The sequence below is a fragment of the Bolinopsis microptera genome, chromosome 1, assembly GCF_026151205.1.
Source record: "Bolinopsis microptera isolate Bmic1 chromosome 1, MBARI_Bmic_1.0, whole genome shotgun sequence".
Lineage (NCBI taxonomy): Eukaryota > Metazoa > Ctenophora > Tentaculata > Lobata > Bolinopsidae > Bolinopsis > Bolinopsis microptera.
The window spans coordinates 12,598,050-12,618,911 of record NC_087072.1 but is presented as its reverse complement, the minus strand read 5'-3'; the positions used below and the strand labels follow the sequence as shown (position 1 = coordinate 12,618,911).

General features: G+C 37.1%; 3 protein-coding genes across 4 annotated transcripts in view; 2 read left to right on the top strand and 1 right to left on the bottom strand.

The window, feature by feature from the left end:
• LOC134820666 (protein PTHB1-like) overlaps nucleotides 1–20,862 on the top strand; it is a 55,797-nt gene that overhangs the window by 10,822 nt on the left and 24,113 nt on the right. The gene's annotated exons all lie outside the window — the stretch shown is intronic.
• LOC134818279 (REST corepressor 1-like) lies at nucleotides 140–3,062 on the bottom strand. The gene has a single exon (XM_063827770.1). The coding sequence runs from the start codon at nucleotides 2,989–2,991 to the stop codon at nucleotides 1,396–1,398; it is 1,596 nt and encodes a 531-aa protein (XP_063683840.1). The 5' UTR covers nucleotides 2,992–3,062; the 3' UTR covers nucleotides 140–1,395.
• On the top strand, nucleotides 14,460–20,824 carry LOC134820684 (uncharacterized). Of its 2 annotated transcripts, XM_063831209.1 has the most exons (9): nucleotides 14,460–14,608; nucleotides 14,808–14,978; nucleotides 15,120–15,245; nucleotides 15,760–15,909; nucleotides 16,086–17,394; nucleotides 17,575–17,723; nucleotides 19,612–19,804; nucleotides 19,977–20,171; nucleotides 20,463–20,824. In XM_063831209.1, exons 4-9 carry the CDS (start codon nucleotides 15,855–15,857, stop codon nucleotides 20,611–20,613), a joined length of 2,052 nt encoding a protein of 683 aa, XP_063687279.1. In that variant the 5' UTR covers nucleotides 14,460–14,608; nucleotides 14,808–14,978; nucleotides 15,120–15,245; nucleotides 15,760–15,854; the 3' UTR covers nucleotides 20,614–20,824. The 2 variants fall into 2 exon arrangements, with proteins under 2 accessions (XP_063687279.1, XP_063687288.1); XM_063831218.1 differs by lacking the exons at nucleotides 14,460–14,608; nucleotides 14,808–14,978 and adding an exon at nucleotides 15,517–15,576 and having other exon boundaries at nucleotides 15,175–15,245.

Sequence of the window (20,862 nt, the reverse complement as noted above, 5' to 3'; positions counted from 1 at the left end):
AATCTCACAACGATAAATCGATTGACACTTTAAAGTTCTTATACTTATTATGAATTATCTGTAATATTACGGCAAAACTTTAAACGACAAAATTATCATTATGTTTTTTCACAGGATTTAAACGAATAAAACACAATGATAATGAAACATGACGTTAACAATACAAACATGGAAAACAAATATTCGGCTTTATTTGACAAAACTGTCAATTTTCTAACGATAAAGCTTACAATTTCTTCTTTATCCCCCTTATCTTTGAAAAACTTCTTTTCGATTTAGATTATATTTCACGATAAACTATGGTTTAATCATAATATGATCCCCAAATATACGCCTATACTCCGTTTGCTAAAAAAGCAAATATTACACGTTAGTTAAATAATTATTTAATCAATTGATCAGATCATTTAAAATGACACAATTATTTGTAACATCTGCTAAGAGGAACTCGAGAGAATACTATTCCATGTGTATTTTATTATTCGCACTTCATGTATAATTCATTATTATTGTGAAAAATTCTAATTTAAGCTCTTCTTGAAAACATACCCAGCCGAATATAAAATCTCTATCGTATAAAAGTTAAAGAAAATATAATACAGATATATTCGTCCGTATAGTATTATATAGCTAGTTCATTTAATGCCTCGCTATTTCTGAATAATTTCATTATTATATCTCAAGTTGTAGTGTTTAACAGCCATTGCCAATAAAATATACTAAAGTTACACGATTACATGAGGCCTGCTGTTCATTACTGACACATTTATTTTGTTGTTTTATTATGGATAATGTTCATTATTGTCTTCATAGAGATTCGATGTTTCTGCGGAGAATGTAAGCCTTACGAAACATTAACGTACTAAATACTTATATTCTTTGATGATACAATATAAATAATAAATGAAAATGAAACCGTTCAAACTCCAATCGAACTTGAAGACTCCTGGATTAGATTGAAGATAAGTGTGGGTCGAATATTCTAGATACCTTAATGTGGTAATAATTTAGCAAAAAAATATAATACATTTTAATTTTACACTACTTTTATTTTGAAGTTCATTGGACTCTTCAGGAAAAATGTATCATACGTGACTGAGAGAAATTATGCAGTGTTATTTGTGCATGAATCTGTTCTGTTATCTAGAAACACATGGTTACAACTTTTAACTTGCGCCACTGAAGATTAAATGTTCGCTTTAGCTTTGCAAGGTGCGTCAAATAAATATCCTATCTTGACAACTACAACATAAACTATTTTCATAAAGAAAATGCGCTACTTTTTAAGGTGATCACCTTATTCCTAAAATAGGTGCGCTGTAACAACAACTAGACGGTGAAGCCAAACCTTGTGTACAACAGTCAACACTACTGGGAATATGATTATAATATAATTCACTTTATATTGTTAGAACCTATAATCTGTATATCATCGTCCACAATGTTTACAACATGCAACACTTTCTTCACAGTTTCCTTCTTTTCTGAGCTAATTGAAAGAGAGATGGCAGGCCTAGAGTCGTCATCATCATCAGTAAGATCAATAACAATCGGCTCTTGGTTTCCTGTCTGACCAAGCTGGATTGGGACACGCTGGAGTCTGACCGGCTGGGTAATACCCCCAATCTGCATATTGAACACAAAATTGTCAGGAGATTTTGTGTTCGTACTCCTTGGAGAATTTCCAGACACAATCTGTATTTCGTTGTCTTTACTACTTGGCTGTTCTTCAGCTTTACTGTCCTTAGTGTCTTTAGGTTCGTCTGTCTCCATTTTCTCTTGTTTTGCATCATATTCATCAAGAAGGTCATCAAAGTCATATTTGTCTTTCTTGCTGTAGTAGAGGCTTCGGCACTGTGACACTGATTTAGTTCCAACAATAACTGCAGCAGCTTCAAAATCTTTACCATAGTTGGTGAAACTTAATTTGAACATTTCTACTTCGTGATCAGACCACCCTTTGCTGCTGGAAGGTGGGCTTTCTGGGATCCTATACTGCTCCAAAGAAAGGTTTTTGAATTTCTTCTGCAACCTCTGGTATTGTTGCTTCTGATCAAGGATCTTGTTTTTGTATGTTATCACTTGATTGGTAAGACATGCCAGATAATGATGAGCATCTTTTGGACTGGCCACTAACTTTAAAGAATCCAAGGTCAAATCAATGCCTTCGGGAGGATTCAAGATGGTTTTCTCATTGGTCTCACCAGTTCCAACAACAGCTGATTCAAACAAGGGCCTCATAGTTGAATACTTCTGATAGTAATCTGAGCAAGCATAACACAATAGATGCTCACGCTTTAAGGTAACTAAAGTTACAGCTTTGGCTCTGTGGCAATTAGTGCATGGTTCATTGACACCTGTTCCATTGTTGGTATTGTAAAGGGCTTGTATAATTGGAATCTGGCTTTGCGTAAAACTTGAGGTTATCAGTGAAGAAGAACCCATCCTTATTCTTTTGTTCTTGTGCTCATTCAAATCATCATAAGAATCATCATCACTGTCCATATTTGAGCGTTTTGACTTCATTTTATTCTTGAGGGTTTGATACTTTGACCGAGTTTTCTTCCAAATGTAGTAAAACTTAACTATGTTGTTCACAGACTTATCTGGAAGCATCATTTTAATCTTGTGAAAGTCTTTTCCATGCTCCTGGAAACCTATTTCGAAAGTTTGTTTTTCCAATGGCGTCCAATCATCTGGATAAGGTACAAAATTAACAAGATCTTTGTTGGCATCATCAATATTATATCTGTGACAAACAAGTAATCCTAAAGACTGCTCCTCTCTATAACCAAACTTTGTCCTGGAGAACTCAACGAATTTCATAAGCTTTTGTTCAGGTAACTTAGAATATGGTTTCCATATAACCAAGGCTGGCCCTCTGCTTACAACTCGTTTTGTTGTTTCAAGAGGTGGAATTGATGCTTGATATTCAGGTCCTATTCGCATGTGAACTGGAGATTCATCAGACCCAGATGATGGACGACGCATTCTTCGATCAGACTCCCTAAGAAGAGTGCTTCCACTTCCATTGTTGCTTAGATTATTTGTAGCTTCAGCCATTTCCTGAGAAGAAAAGAAGTAATGAAACAGCATATTTTGACAATTCATACGACTCAAAATACAAAAATTACCAATGTCAGAGCAACTCTCCTTTACATCACTCTGTAAGAGACAAATCTAAGATTGAGTTGAGCGTGGCACTGCACATCACTTGCAGCTCCCAGTCAAAGGGGCATGCATTCTATAATTTTCAAAATTGAAATTATACATGGAAGTACAATGTATGATCCAGTGTTTTATATATTGCAATAGATCACTAGATGTGGAACATGATCCAGTGGGACAACTATACAACACGGAGTTGAAATGACAAAGTTATCAAGCATTTTGTTTAACCTGTTAAAAAATTCATGGGGCGATCAATTGATAGTGTGATACAACACCCTAATTCGGTTTAAAAACACGATTCCCAGTATATATACCTAAGAACACTTGATCGGCTCACTCCCCGTGCATGCCTTTGGCACGTACGTCTCACATCCCTTGATCGAGAACCCCCCCCCCCCCCCCAACCCCCTTAGCAAGAGCTCCCGTCCCTTATGTGATCTACGACTCGAGCAGTCAGATTATGATTACTTCTTAATGTGATTTCTATGATTTACAGAATTGACATGTGAACTCTACCCCAGATCTAGCCCATTTCTATGTCAATTATATTTAATCCATGGATCACATCACTAATTATACGTCTCTAATTGGTGACGTGATCTGACCCCTATTGGGGCCGGGGTCCTGATCAGTTTCCTGACCCAAAGTCTCTCAGTGAGCAGATCTAATGTCGAGTGTTAACCCAATCATCTGATCTCACGCATCGTTATGCTTGATATTTCGGTCATCTGATAAGCTAGTTGAATTGCCAAACGCAATGTGTTGCCATTTAGATCGAACTTATCATTATTAAAAGATCTAAAATAGAAATAAATTTCGTCTCAATTATATTTGACGGATGTTTCGAACAAGTCATGATTGCAAGTCACATTAAAAATGATTATTTCAATTGGGCACTCAATGCAATAAGCTGGAAATTTGCCACACTGTACTGTTTTATAATTATTTCTACCTGTTTAAATGAGATGTAATTAGAAAGTATCTCATTTGTGGTATTTCAGCAAAAGCATCCTTAAAAATATAATCACAATGACCCGATATTTGTAGGTTTACAACCTACCAGGACGCGCGCCGAGTTGGACACGTCGACGGTCCTGTATATATGGAACAGATATTTTACGAGTGTCACCCGTTAACCCTATATAAAATCAAACCTTTAAAAACATAAAATATATAATATTATCACACTTTCGAGCCAAATTTGGCAGGAAAGCAGAATTGATATTACATGCCCCGATAGGGAGCACTGGCTCTCACCCGGGGGCATGAAATATCAATCAGTTGCTCAGAGAGAGTCCGATATTCCCATAGGAACAAGGAGCCCACTCTCAACAACTGTTCTACTACTGTGAGGTACTGATTTAAATAAAGATTTAAATCAATAACCTGAAGTAGTCTATGACCGTAAATGCAATGATCAGATAAACTTTCCAGATTTAGGAAAAATATATATTTATACCTTGGTTTAAAAACATTTCCTTGCGTTTGAGATGTGTTAAGCAAAATACAATTTTTTGTTGTAAAACTTTTTCAAGCTGTTGCTTTTTTACTGCACTTCATAGTTCAAAACCTAATTAGGCTTCGGATGATGAAACAAAGTAAAAACTTCCTGGTTTGTACGAGTTTCAAGCGACTTAAGGTTACTGAAAACGAGATCAAAGTTTACAAGCAGACTTGAAAGTTGCACAACGTTTTGGTACTTGTCAGCGATACAATCAATCAGGCTTATTAATTTCCTTAATCGCTTACTTGAAATTAAAAAGGAAGTGTCAGAACAAACTACAGTCACCCTCACAAAAAGTAGTAGACACAGAAACGATGTTTGATCTATTCGAAGGAAGAAAACACACAAAACAAAGCCAGATTTCAGCCATTTCAGACCTGAATTTTAACCCCCTCTGATCCCTTCTTTGAGCCATATTCCATATAGAAATTGTGCAGAAATTATACTTGGCTTTTCCATTTTCCAAACCGGTTTCGCCTAGATTAGCTTGCGAAATTCGTGGCTGATCTATAAACAGACTGATAAAGAGACTTATAGATTCTGTACAATAAAGAGCGAAAATTCTATCCCAGGACTAGTTTTAACTGAATTTTAGTTAGTGCAAATAAGTGCAATAAAAACATCCTATAAAATATATTATCTATATAAATATATCAAGGGACGAATGACGTAACTTAATCAGCTAATCTGGTTATAAATTAGTCTGGGCACTGGGGCAAACAGGTCCGATGATTAATGTGCTGCCATTCTTTAGACAATTCAATATTGGTAACAGTACGGGTGAACTACCTGGCCATGGCCATGACCAGTCACCAGGGTGGTTATAGGCTGGTGGAGTACTGCGTTCTAAAATGTTGAAGAGATACATTTGAATATTACAAATGTTCTGATAATTTCCAGTTCAGATAATTTCTAGCTCGAAGCAGATAATGGCAAATAATGGCAAGTAAAGATGGATACTGACTAAGAACTAAGCAGAATACTCGATAAAATTCTAAGTCAACGATAACAAGTTGCATTAAATCATTCTGAAATAACAGACAATCAAGAATCAAGACGGACGATAATATTGTTGATGTAAATTAGGGAGTGTAGTGTATAATGTGGACTGATAAATAGACACTAATTATGACCCCACAGCTCTATTCAAATACAAGAACTAGGAAATTCTTTCACCCCATCGCAGATACAGATTATACGATAAGGACTGTGATGTATAATCAACACTTAAACGGATGTTCTATACATTATACATCTACAGTTTTAATGACTCTAAAAATATCTAATAGAAATAAAGTATTAGAATCACCTCACATCGATTGATTTGCAGGATGTAATTACGTATCAAACGCGCTCGCGCGGAATATTCTAGACTCATAAGTACAAGACCCATAGGCGGAAAACACATTAATATCGCATGCACTAGGTAGCAGTACAAAGCAAATTCAGCGCGGCACACAGCATTCACTGTGTCATAAATGTGAAACGCGAGATTCTAATTTCACGTATTGTATCTTTAATATCTGAAATACTAACTTATCGAGAGCTATAAATAGCTTGGACATTATAAACATAAATAAGTTCGACATGTCTAGTTTTGCTTTGGTGAGATTTATAACTAACGTTTGATCAAATTCTGCTTTCCAGGCCAAATATGGCTCCAAATAATGGCAAATAATGGCAAATATGGCAAGTAAAGATGTATACTGACTAAGAACTAAGCAGAATACTTGATAAAATTCTAAGTCAACGATTACAAGTTGCATTGATTAAATCATTCTGAAATAACAGACAATCAAGAATCAAGACGGACGATAATATTGTTGATGTAAATTAGGGTGTGCAGTGTATAATGTGGACTGATAAATAGACAATCATGGCGCCACAGCTCTATACTATTCAAATTTAACAACCAGGAAATTCTTTCACCTTATCGCAGATACAGATTATACGATAAGGACTGTGATGTATAATCAACACTTAAACGGATGTTCTATACATTATACATCTACAGTTTTAATGACTCTAAAAATATCTAATAGAAATAAAGTATTAGAATCACCTCACATCGATTGATTTGCAGGATGTAATTACGTATCAAATGCGCTCGCGGCGGAATATTCTAGACTCATAAGTACAAGACCCATAGGCGGAAAACACATTAATATCGCATGCACTAGGTAGCAGTACAAAGCAAATTCAGCGCGGCACACAGCATTCACTGTGTCATAAATGTGAAACGCGAGATTCTAATTTTGACGTATTGTATCTTTAATATCTGAAATACTAACTTATCGAGAGCTATATATAGCTTGGACATTATAAACATAAATAAGTTAGACATGTCTAGTTTTGCTTTGGTGAGATTTATAACTAACGTTTGATCAAATTCTGCTTTCCCGGCCAAATTTGGCTCCAAAGAAAGTGTGATAAAACATTAATCACATGCCTTCTCATGCGATATCAACATTTTCAAAACTCGGCAAGCCTCGTGATTGAAAATGTCGATATAACCCTCGGCAAGCCTCGGGAAATATCGAAACTTTCGCTAACTCGGCAAGCCTCGTGGGCGAAAGTTTTGATATCGCATGAGAAGGCATGTGATAAATGTATAATAACTACAAACATTAATTTATGGATTAATAGCCATTGATATTTTAATTATATACCACATACATTCAATTAGAAGTCAACCTAGATTATACTGTGATCAAAAATGGCCAATCTTTCCAACACTGTGCACTCTGGGCATTGACTAGTTGGAAGTGAAGACAAAAATTATTACAGCGCTCGATTTAAACAATACACTGCATGGCGTGCTCAGAATTGTCAGTTTTATGTTACTGCTGCAATTTTGGGCATGGTTGAATTCATTCCATAATTTAGTTAAAATCGTGTTGGTTTTGTGATTGAACAACTCTGTAAAGCTAAGTCCACAGTAATTATATTATTTGTTATAGCGCGATGCTTCACATAGCCATGTGTCTACGCTTGTTTCACAAGTAGAATAGACACATACAGATCAGCACACCTTTGCCGCCTTCGGCGGTCGCGCGCTACTGCAAGCGAGAGGGCTTTCGGTAGAGCAAGCGCGATGCAGTAATATACAGGGTACTGCGCCGCGCGTCAAATAATGTTTCTCGCTACCACATACTTGCTCGATCCAGAGCCCTTGGCCCTTTGCGCTTGCAGTGCTTGCAGTGGCGCGCGCCCGCCTTTTGACTTGTGAATAAGCGCGCCCGCAGCGGCGCGAAAGCACATGGTTAGGTGAAACCACATACCAATATAGTAATAAAGGCTCTTGCGGGCAAAAAATACGTGTTTTCTGCTATGGGTTTGGTCTGGAGAACTAACCATTAATTAAATGATGTGCAAGGCCAGGATCAACAATCAAAAATGTGTTTAGAAATATAAATTTAACGGGTGATACTCGTAAAATATCTGTGCTGTTCCAGTCGACGAGTCTAACTCGGCGCGCGTCCTGGTAGGTTATAAACCTACAAATATAAATAAGACTTTATTAGTTACTTGTAATAGCGCGCGCCTGCCTCACGGCGGTAAAAAGGCCAAAATTTCCCGCGCTTGTGTCCTCATATCCGACGCCGCGCGTGGCATTTTAGTCATTTCACATTTGTTAGTCGCTTTGAATGATGTGAGCTAGGTCATGTTTTTCAAATTTCTCGTTGGATAATATTCGAGATTCATATCATCAAATTATCAGAATGTTCAGTTAGTTGCACTTTTTTTTGCCAAATGCCCACAATTCTCGAAAACACTCACTTTAAACTTTTTACTTGTGTTAAATTCTACTACTACTATGTCGGAGCTAAGTCCGATCTACGCCAGAAAACCCCCTCCATATATCCCTGTCCCGCATCAGGGTTCGCAGTTCCTCTTTAGAGTTTGTCCCAACTTCCTTCAGTAACATAGACAAGTAGCTTTGTCTTGGTCGGCCTTGCTGTGCTCTACCGTGCGTAGGTTCCCATAAGACTAAATCACTGGCAAGTAGCTCAGGATGTCGGATGCAGTGTCCCGCCATTTTTAATCTCCTGCTTCGTAACTTGTTTGACAGCCTTGGGAGGCTACCATACAAAGTTATATTGCTGACCTTGTCCTTCCATGAGATACCCAGCACCATACGCAACATCTTTGTGTATGTCCCGTCCAAACTTTTCTCTTGAGCCTTTGTCAGTGTCCAGGTTTCTGATCCGTAGAGCAGTACTGATTCACAAGCCGCTATGAACAATCTAATCTTTAGGCTCTTTGAGAGTTTGGATTTCCAGATATCCTTCAGTCTATGTAGGGCACCCCACGCTTTTCCCTTTCTAACCCTTATCTCCCTATCTGTGCTCTCAATCCAGGAGCCTAAGTAGATGAAATCATCTACATTTTCTATGGCTTCCCCGGATCGACTTTGTAGGTCGCTAGATCGATCCTCCATATTCAGTGTCATGACCTTGGTCTTGCCTTCGTTTATGTGTAGTCCCACGCTTGCTGCCGCCGATTCTACTCTAAGCAGGAACTCGTTAGCCTTGTCCATGTCCTCAGATATAAGTGCTATATCATCTGCAAAGTCCACATCGGTGATGATCTTGGGCCCCACTCTTCTGCTTTTTCTACGTTCGAGGGTGAGTCCAAGTCGCTCCGCATCATCGCCTATGGCTTGCCTCATACAGTAGTCGATGACTATTGCAAAGAGGTAAGGTGCTAAGGTATCACCCTGTAACACACCTGCAAGTATCTCGAACAATTCAGTTTCTCCGTCTGGAGTTAGGACTTTGGCCATTGTCTTCTCGTACATGAGCCGTATAAGCTGCACGATTTTGACTGGAATGCCGTAAGCTTCTAGAATCTTTAGCATTTTCCCACGATGTACACTGTCGAAAGCCTTCTTAAAGTCTATAAATGTCAGAACAGTGTTAAATTCTTTTGTCTTAAACTATGGATACTTTACTCCAAAATATCTGAAACGATAAAGAATCAAATGAATAAATTACATTCAATTTCAGCAATGGCCAATTGGCTGACTATAAGGTCATGGCCTGAACAAACAATTTTTTTAAAATAGTCAAGTGATGCTAAAGCAGAGCACAAATGTGTAATAAGTTAATAGATTAAAAACTGATTCATGTGATGCATTACGCCATTACGCAGAGCACAGATAAAAATACTGATTCAATGATTAAAATTATAGCTGTGAGTGTCAATAAATTACTGTGTCATAAAAAAAGGAACGATGTACACGTGATCTGAGATACCAATATCTCAATATCAAAAGGATAGTGTCTAGAAACATTCATAGTCCATGGTGGCAGGTATCAAGTTAAACGAAGTTACACTGACTGGCAATGTATACGATTGCCGTCTCCCTCTCTCACCCCTGACCGCTATCAGGGTGCTCCTGAGGATTGAGAATCTAATCCTGGTGCGCATGTAACACATAATAGCCGCATAGTCTTCTCCTCTCTTCTGGGATAGTTTTTCAGCGAGTCTCTTGTGGTATCTTGTGGCTTGTGGACCCCATCCGCCATTTGTTGAGTATATAAGTGGGGTAAAGGTGCCTACATCCCTGCATACTTCACGCTGCAGCTCTGCATTTAGATCACGGATGTTGTTGTGTCTCATAGAAACATAGCCACCTTTCTTGCATATAAGTGTGTGATTCACATTATTTCTCTCTCCACAAGCACAGTGAAATGGGGTGTTAGGGATCTCCCAACCATAACGCAAGTACAGAGCATCACGGAACTCAATCTTGTTCAGGGAGTAGCCAAATCTCTTCAATGGAAGTGCAGTAAGCCAACATCCTGAACCTTTCTCTTTGATCAACTGGAGATATCTCTTTAGGTTGGGATCTCTTACACTGTCCTCTATTGATTTGCTAACCGTAAATAAGTGTTTCTCCTTGATTGCCTTGAGACTTTTTATAGTGTCATTTTGAATTGACATGTTGTAATGTTCAAGGGTGTTTTGCTGGTTGATAATCAGGTCTGAGATCTGAAACTGAGCTTGTGAGATCTGAAACTGAGCTACCACCTTTGTCATCGGTCATTGCAGCTCATATTTTTAGAATTGCCAAGATATGCATTGTTTTCAATAGCATTTTGTACTGCTTCCTGTGACCATGTAGTCTAATTAAAGTAACTTCTTCGTCCTCAATTCAATAAATTATATCAGTTTCAGCTAGTACAATATGTCAATAATTATCCACCTACACAATAACCATGTTCTTCCTGAGCCTGGCACTTATTTTAGTCCTTATTTTTTTGACTTGTGAAACAAGCGCGCCCGCAGCGGCGCAAAAACACATGTTTAGGTGAATTTTTGACCCAAAAATCATTTCAAAACCAATTTTAATCGATTCTACGATGAAAATACGCTCAGAAATGCAATGTGTATTTGAAGTTCCTAGCGTATTGAGCAAATGGGTATTGACTTTTGGCCCACCCTGTACAGTTTGGCTTAATTGAATCGTGCTGCACGGTGAATTTATATTATTCATACTTAAAGGTAATGCAAGTTTTGGTACCAAAACTATTACATAATCCGTGCATTTAAGGCCCTAATAAGGCTTAAATTAGATAAGTAAAGATGCTTAAAGGATGAGGGGACCTTAGAATTTACTTCCAAATATTCGCGTTTAAGTCCTGTGAAAGTGTGTAGAATCAAAAAATACGCTGGACTGTTAAATCGATAATTCGTGCAATATCACGCCGCGCTCCTATTGGCTGATAGCAATTTTGGGCTGTGACGTCACTTATGTGTTAAGACCAACGTGCGCGCGCACCCTTTGCTCGTGTCAACATTTTGTTCTGTTCTGTTTTAATTACGTTGTGTTATCTTTGGCGTTTTGCGAGAGCGGTATCTTTGGTTGCACTGAATTAGTCTAAGTTACGAATAATTCTCTTTAATAATTATAGTTAAATGTAACTCAGAAAGGCTTTCTTGTAGTTGTAGTAGGTATTTCTATTTATAAATAGCTAAGATAAGTAGCATCCGCTAACTAAACCACAAACTGCTATTTTGTTTTGACTTGTTTGAAACCCGATATGGACACAATTAAAAAGAATGTATGATGTAGTAGAAGACATTTTACTAGCTGGCCCTTGGCGCCTCTAGTCCTATCTGAGTACGCACGTGCGGTTTGACACTGTGTGTGTACCGGCCTTTAGTTGTACACTCATTTATAATTTACCGTTTTAGTTTGCTGTGACTTGAGTGTAAAGCGTAACGAATGTGGATGTGTTCGTCTGCTATGCTTGGTATAATATTGCTTGGTGTAATAGTTGCAAATCTTGCTTACGTTATAACTTGTGTCACATAGTGAGTTAGAACTTAAAAGCTTGTTGCTTGTCCAACTGGAATGAAGACATGCATTTCATACCTACCCGATCCATTTTTATTAGGACCGTGTTGTGTTGATATGACATGTTGATATATCAACTGTGGTACGAAACAGGGAGTTGCTAGGTGTTACGTTGGGAGCTATAAATATACATAATTTACATGCCTTTCTGTGTGACTTCAATCTTATTCCAGGTGTATCTCGGCTCATGGTTTGGTTATCGTAGGGTGATAATTCTTTTTTCAACCGGTCATAAAAAGTCTCCTCTCTATTGGTTATAGGCTCGTTAGTATCGTAAATTGTTAATTTATTCTTAACTAGTAATTTAGTCGGCCCGCACGCTCATTTTACCTGTATTTCTATATGCGCGGATCAGAGCAACTCACATAATTGACGTCACAGGTTCAAATTGTTTTGGCTGGATATCTCGGCGCGCGAATGAAATACAACTTTGCGGATTTCACTAAAGTGGTTTATACGATTAATGTAATAAAAGGATTTGCACGAGAAAAAAACTTTTTCTAAGGTCCCCTCATCCTTTAACAGGTTATTTAAGAGACCAGAGATACTGAATTGGGATCACGTGGACCTCTCTATTTTTTTCGGTTTCCCCTATACACTGCAATTTTCTTTTCTCCCACGAGGCCTGGTTACTGTTACTGTTTAGTCCCAGACGGCTTTAATCCGTAACCGGGTTTCTCCTCCGGAGTAGGACCTCAAATTTTACTGGTAGAGGTTCACCGTTCGGCCTCCCTTCTAAGGGAATCCACGGAGATAGGTGCGAATAATGGGCTATCTGGATAAGCCTTCAAGCCCTCGCGGATCCTTAAGTATCGTCCTTTCTGTACTGGCTGTGCACATAAGGACTTCACAGCGACCTGTGGGACAATATGTCTGCCACTGACGTCAAAGCAACAGAGCAGAATCATTATGACATGATCGTCCCGAGAAATAATGGCCAGATATGCAAGCAGCCAACTGACCTTATTCCTCATGAGAGCCATTCGGTATGATATTGAGCTAAGACATCAAAAGACTCTCAGAAAGCCTGTCTCAGCTCACTATTCTGGTTGAAAATGTCTGGAATTTGAATGCTTGTATCGGTATCATAAATAATTGAAATTACATATATATTAACTCTCTTCCGGCAATTTGCTATACTTTGACTCAAGAACCATGCATGATTAAGTCTCCGGAGGTGTCTCAAAATCAGTAATAGAAACTGTGGATGGTTAAACTTGCACATGAAAGGGATCGGCTGAAAATTTTGGCATAGCTTCCGCTGTCCCTGAAGGATAAAACTGTCACGCTGTCCCTATCTGAAGCTGGGAATAGCCATACTGATTCGATACTTGTTCAACGTTCCTTTACTGGCAAGGAACTTGTTGTAGAATTCTCCTTTACCGGCAAGGAGTCTGCCGTTTTTTGTTTTTGTTTGTTCCTTTACCCGCAAGGAACCTGCGGTTGAATGTTCCTTTACCCGCAAGGAACGTGCGGTTGGGGTGAGGTGTAGGAGATGTGGGGAAGAAAACATGAACATGATAGTATGGTACACTGTTGCCAGCTGACTCACCAGCAACAATGCAAGTCCAAGAAGAAAGAAGGAGAGACACTGTCCGTTATCTGGGTGAGCCACCACCAACAGTGCTCCCACTTCTGTGGGGCTGAGGGTGTTGGCTCCAAGAACCAGCCGTGAGCGAACAGCGCCTGACCCCCTCTATGGTTAACTTGAGAATAACAGGACTATGCCTTTCTCCAGGCCAATCCGTTCAGTAACCAGCTTACCCAGCACCACCTCTGATGGAAGATGTGGTTCGGATTGGACTTCGCTAGGATTTGTCAGTTTTTCTGTAGACACTAATGCTCCCTCGAGGAAAGACATGAGCCCCGGCGAAACTGACCAAAAACGTGGCAGGGATTCTCACCCTACCCCACGAGGCCTGGTATATAAAGGTTTCACTGCACTTAAAAGTTACAGAATTAAATTTAGACTTGCTTTATCTAAGATCTTGTATCCTGCTTATATTTTAGTGGGTATGGATACATCATTCTTTACATGTATTTAAATCTAGTTCTACGGTAACCATTCTTGATATTTAAATATTTTGCTAGGTGTACAACACGTGGCTCTAATAGCTTGCATAATTTGAATTTGAGTTTGATAACTTCCTGCCACATTTGGCCACCGTTGCATTGCACCAATAATTGTTTTTAAATAACTAATGTTTTTAATTTGTCGGCTGCAGGCATAGTAGCAAGCATGCTAAGTTGAACTCTCAGCTGATCTTTAAAATGAATTAATTGTGGATATTTTTTTGTGGATGTTCTTTTTTACTGTACCATGATGTTATTTTGTTATCATCATCTTTGATTTTGTTATCATAACCCATTCGATTAACAAATTTTATTTAATTAACGAACTCTGCACAATGATCCTAGGTTTCATAATGGCGCGGCATGGAATGAAAACAAATTTAAATGAAAAACCAACATACAAATTAAGCCCTTACTAGATCATGAAGGAAAGCAGCATTGATTCCTTAAAATATGAACGGCTACCACATAGATCCTACTCATCGAAGATAAAGGTATATATAAAAAGGTTTATTGTGTGAATGAAGACAGTGTATTACTTGTACAAGAAGGCAACATAGTTGCAGATGGATGCTTATTGTGCAGATGATAATGATATAAACTAGAGGAATTCATCTCCCATAAAACACAACTAAAAAGGCTACTGAAGGCCAGAATGTTGACAACTTTTCAGCTTACAGTTGTTTATTCCAGATAGTGGAATCTAACAGTGATGTTGAGTTGGTAGACAGGTGGTATGTGAGACTTTTATCCCTGATATGTGTCCCTCTGTACGGTTTCTTAAAGATCTATGACCTGTACAGGTTTATTAAAGATACATTCTTCACAGCTCTGGGAGGTCTGATCAACTTTGTCATATTTTTTGTGAGTATACTTTTCTAGCTATACTTGCATTTTCTATTCCTTTTGTTATTCGTTGAATTATGAACTATTATAACAACCTAATTACATATTTGAATGAAGATAAAAATTGAATATTTCTGTATAACATGATTTTTATTCCAGTTTCTGTTTGGTTGGTTTTGGAGAACAAGACTGTACAAGATGTGTAAGAAGATTTCTTGGATAAGAAAAATGATAAAACTAAATGTTCATTATCATTTCTTAAATTTGTTCTCTGCAGCTTGTCAGGTTGGTTATCAATAGATCAATTTTATCGTTGTTATCCTTTAATTGGCCTTTAAAATATCATCACACTACACCATGATAGCTTCCATTCATATTAAAGAATTTACACCATTACTTACATGTGCAATTATTCGGAAGAAGAATGCATTTCAATCATTCATGATCAATCACAATATTTATGTATTATAATACATTATTACTTTCTTATAATTGTAATCCATCAATATTCACAACTTGTACTTGTAGGGATATTTCATCAGTTTGATCATTCCAGTTTCACCAGATCATCAAAGCTACCTTAACATAGCATCTATCATACTTGCAGTGGTTACTGGTAAGAACATGCTTGAAACAGTTGGTCATAATTCCCATTCTCATAATGTATTGTTTCTGACCACGCACAAAATTGGTGTTGGAATGTACCATCAATTTGATTTAAACACCATTTTGGCTTGAACTGTTATAATTTATTATTTACTTACTTTACTTTACTTTATCATGGATTTAAATTTTACAGTTTTGCTGAGTATATGGAATCGTAAAATACATTGTTTCTGTCTATTGTTGCTGCCAATAATTGCATCACGCCATGGCAGACGGGTTGTTTTGGTTATGCTGATGACCTCTCTTCTAAATGGTCCTGCAGCTAACATGCGCAATAACACAAGTACAGTAGTTTCATCAATTCTTTAGCATTTAACTGATCAGACTTCATTTCGTAACAAATCTAGTTAAGTTTTACTAATTAAGTTTTACTAATTATGGTTCATTAAATTTAAAATTGTTGAAAATTTTCACTGCTATTGTCATTTAAAAGTTGGCTAAATTAATCAATTTATCCAGGGTTAATAACGTCCCAGATGAACTGTATTGCTGAAAAAGCTAAAAACATGAGTGATGTTTTGACGGATGCTGTCGAAGAGAGATACCAACGATTGCATGATCATGTTGTTCAAGTTAAGGATAAAGCAAAACAAAAGATGGATAATATTCAACAAAACCTTCAGGAATTAAAGGATAAGATTGAAAAAAAGCATGCATTTCTGCTAAATATCGCCAGAAAGATCAACGAATTTAGTGATAAGTGTGAAGCAACGATGAAAAAACTGAACAAAAAGTGCTTTGATGCATTCAAAAAATGTGGCAAAGAAAAGAAGCGGTCAGTTAATAATTTACAGCTCAATTATTTGCCACCTACTTCACACAACTTTACTGAATATAAGCCATTGAGAGATGCTTTCATCACGAGGAAATCTGCCAGATCTTACAGTTACAAAACCTCGACAAAATCTGATGAACCTTACCTACCAGTAGCAGGACAAAGTAATGAGACAAATCCTAAGCTGACTCTGGTAACTGGAACTCCCTCATACCGATTGAAGTACTTTGCAAACAGCTCTCATTCTGATTACATGGAAAATAAACCTGTTACTCCAAAAGCACCTTATTCTAATACCTTAGATGAGGAAATCAATGAGATGACTAGTGAAGATGCTGAGCTGGAAGACACTACACCTCACCATGTGTACTATCAGAACAAGTCCCGCTACAATTCACATCCTCATTCAGAGACACTTCACACTGGAAAAGTGTTTCACGTCAGGACAAGGAGAAACATCTTTCAGAAAATTCTCTGCTTCTTCAAAGATGCCTTCAGTATTGTAATGCGACCCATTTGTGATATAATCTTTAATTCCATTGCATACCTCTGCAATGTGCCAAAGCTTGTCACCCACTTTATCACCAGCATCATTCTCAAAAAATTCTACTATTTGGAAGAAACCATCAAGAAAAACGCCTGGATTGAAATAGATGCTAACATGACTTTTGATCGGAAAATTGTCGAAGTTCGAAGTGCAAAGGAAGCGGCAGTAGAATTGGAGCAGCGTCTTACAAACCGTTTCTCCTTCACACCCTTCACCATTATTGAAATATCTGACTACTTGAAACTCATATCTCTGATACTAGTTTATTGGAAAACCTATGGTTACATGAGCACTTACAAAAGTGACTCCTCCTTTGATAACCATTACATTGGCAGATTTCTTATCAAATACGACAGGCTGGCTGAAAGTTCTATTTTTCCTATGAAGCAAAGTGATGGTGCAAAATACATACAGATGGGTCAACTAACTATGTCACCTGAAGAGTAGTGAGTGATTTTGTTGTTACTTTTTTGTTGCCCTTTCTTTATTCATATTGCGATGTAGATCACTGAATTACTTTTAAATGACAGTTCAGCAAAAATTAATATTTTCTCGACTAAAAGTTCAAAACAAACGGCATAATGTCACAATTTATCTATAATTATATAAAAATCATTGTTTTTCAGTTTTGTAGCGACTAGAGGCTCGTTGAAAGCTATAGCTTTCCTTATTTTGATAGCAGTGATCGAAGGAGGAGATAAGATGTTACAGTTTATGATACACATAATGCATCAGTATGGGCCTATCAGAGTGGAACACTTTATTGATGTCAAAGGTTACTAGCAGTCCTTACTTTTATCATGATTGTTTCTGGGATAACTAGATTAAACACTGCTGAGTACGGGTATATGACCCCCAGAATATAGGTCTTTTTTTGAGCACTTAGAAACAGGTGTTAAAACTACTTCTAAGCATGTTTAGGGCTGTAAATATGTACATAGTAACCCTTTAAATGTTTCTTGGGTAGTTGAAAATAATTATTAGGTTTTTAAGTGTACTTTTTTTTCACCTGTAAAAATACCATTTTTTAAAAGGGCCCCCAGAATATAGGTCCAAACATCTGTTCCTAAGTTGTTCTAAAATTGTCACAGACAGTTATATGCAGTCAGAATATGTTGCTGAGACTGTATTGATGATGCCAATGGCTCCAGATACTAAATTGAAATGGTTTAGAGTATACTTAATAGCAAAAAATCAAAAACTACGGCCCCCAGAATATAGGTATGCAAAAATCGTCCTCAAATACTCCACCTTCATACATTTTGATGATGCCATCTCTTCAGCATATGTTCTTTAACTGTTTCTCATCACTACCCCACATTCCTTAATGCTCAGGGTGACAGAGAAAATGCAGAATCTTGGTCGCTATTTTTTTTTAAAAACCTATATTCTGGGGGCCATATACCCGTAATGAGTAAAATCTTTAATTTTACTTGTTAAAAAGTTTTCATGCACTCATTTAGTAGGGATCTTAACTAAATACTTAAATAAGATTGAAGGAGTGTCCCTAGATATGATTGAGGGGGGGCTGTTTTTATCTGTATCAATACAATGTGCACCTCAATGACTGTAAATCAGACATTTTTGGCCGCCAAATTTTTTTAAAGGCCTAACTCAAAATTCTGTCCCAAAACTTAAGGTCATGAGACAATTCTACGTTGATTATGAAAATTTCATGTGAAAATATTGAAACCCTATTGAGTTCTATTGTTTTGAGCGAAGTCAGTTTGAGATATGGGCGATTTTGTTCATTTTTTGCGATTATTTGAACACAGAATCCACAGTTAGGTAGATATTGAGCTGATAATCATAGAGAATGTGTAATATATGCTTACCTTCCATATAAAGTTGGTTTCATTCAAAAATATTGATATTTGACCAATTTATGGACCAAAATCGATCAAATTTGGTGCGTATGCCCAAATATGGGCATATGGTTTTTGTTTTTATCCCATAACTCGGCCAATTTTTATCCAATTTTGATAAAACTTGATATGTGGGTTCACGAGACTAGTAGCTACAAGTAGAGCATCCCAAAGCATGGTTTTGGGCATGTTCAGGGTTTTTGACCAACCTATATTCTGGGGGTCGTATAGACCTATATTCTGGGGGCCCGTAAAATTGTGGTGGCCATAACTTTTTTCCAAATTGTCAGTTTGCAGATGTCTCGATGAAAAGATAGCTTAAAATAATACTTATACTCATACCAGTAGTCTTAATGGCATGTGTTGGACAGATTTTTGTCATGACAATTTTTCGCCATATTTACCCCTCTAGAAAATGACAACATCGTTTAAATCTTTCGCTGTCATGACCAAATATACCAAAATACCTCATGTAGGTCCAAAATTTTTATCCAGAAACATAAGTTACATGTTTTACTCCAACCTAGCAGTAACAGATCCCAAGAGTATCGCTTATCTTGGTTAGAACTGTATCCACTAACATGACCTATATTTTGGGGGCCACCTATATTCTGGGGGCCATATACCCGTAGGTATAAGTTTTAAATCTTAATCTAGAGGTTTTCTTAAACTTTAATTTGTTATTATACTATTATTGTTCACGTCTATATTCTATAAGTATAGGCGTCGTTCGAATGATAATTTGAGTTTGTGTGTACAAATTATTGGTCTTATTGTAAAGATTAATCTGCTTTCCAGATCTGAATAAGATAGATGCAATTTCAACTAACACATCCAGAATACACCTGCTGTTTGACACTGAGTCATGTTTCAAGGAGCCCTTAGCACCTCATTCTCAGACAGCTTATCACTTCTGGCTGGGAGGCATCATTCTACTCATATCCCTGACACAAATATACTTCCTCAGACTCAGACATACCTTGTGTGACAGGTATTTTTTATAATTGATGAAAATAAAAATAAAAATATTCACCATAGCTGTCATAATTAAGAGGAAGTTATTCTAATTGCTAGTTAACTGATTAAGTTATTTAATATAATGCTGATCGTTACGATCTAGTTCTCCGTAATTAATTAATTATTTTAATTGTTTGTGTTTTCAGTTTCAATCCAGTCATCAGAAGACGCAGAGTTGAATTGTTGCACAACAAAATATTAAAAAGTAGAGCTTACGACTCTAAGCATGAAGCTGAGACATTGTTTGCTAAAGTTTCAGAGAGGAACAAGATGCAGAGAATATTCCCTTGGCTATTCGAGACTGCATGTGCTGTTTGTAATAGGAATGATTTACTGGAAGAGTAAGTATTAAATTAAAGTTATCTCTCTGTTTCTCATGTTTTACAGCGATTCTGAAGATAATTATTTTCTGGTTTCTTCAGTTGAAATTATGAATAATTGCTTAGATCATGCAGATATTTAGTATTTGATAGCATTATATGCATTTAATGCAATAACCAATATTATACCATCACGGTGGGAAGGCCGGGTAGTGCAGTTCCCCCTGGCCTCAGATAATAAGTTAGAAACAATAAGATATACCCACTTTGACTTCTATCTTAGTACATTTCTGTATGTCTATCTACCTTCAGATGCAGCAAATGTGACACTATGTACTGTCGAATCTGCCTCAGAGATATGGATCAGAGATGTAAGATATGCGAGGACATCCTCTTCAAGAAGAAATCCTCTCAAATGTTGGATATTGACAATGAGGAATTCATCTCAAATGTTGGATATTGACAATGATTGATTCCAGCAGAGACTTTGCGATTCAATTTAATCTTATTCTATGAATAATATTCATAGCAATAATCGGTGTTGTTTGACACGTTATTGAAGTTCATCTCGACAGTTAATTATGTAATTAATTAATTATGTATCTTTATCATTTCAAGTTTGTCAAATTATAACATGTACCTGATATTTAAAGTATTTAATCCCTTGATATGTATTGAGTCGTGATCATTGAGGCAACAAGACCTTACAGTA

Coding starts and splice junctions, on each gene's coding strand:
- LOC134820684 (XM_063831209.1), top strand. CDS start 15,855: ATGCTGATGACCTCTCTTCTAAATGGTCCTGCAGCTAACATGCGCAAT. Junction 17,395..17,574: donor ACTATGTCACCTGAAGAGTA/GTGAGTGATTTT, acceptor ATTGTTTTTCAG/TTTTGTAGCGACTAGAGGCT. Junction 20,172..20,462: donor AGGAATGATTTACTGGAAGA/GTAAGTATTAAA, acceptor ATCTACCTTCAG/ATGCAGCAAATGTGACACTA.
- LOC134818279 (XM_063827770.1), bottom strand. CDS start 2,991: ATGCGTCGTCCATCATCTGGGTCTGATGAATCTCCAGTTCACATGCGA.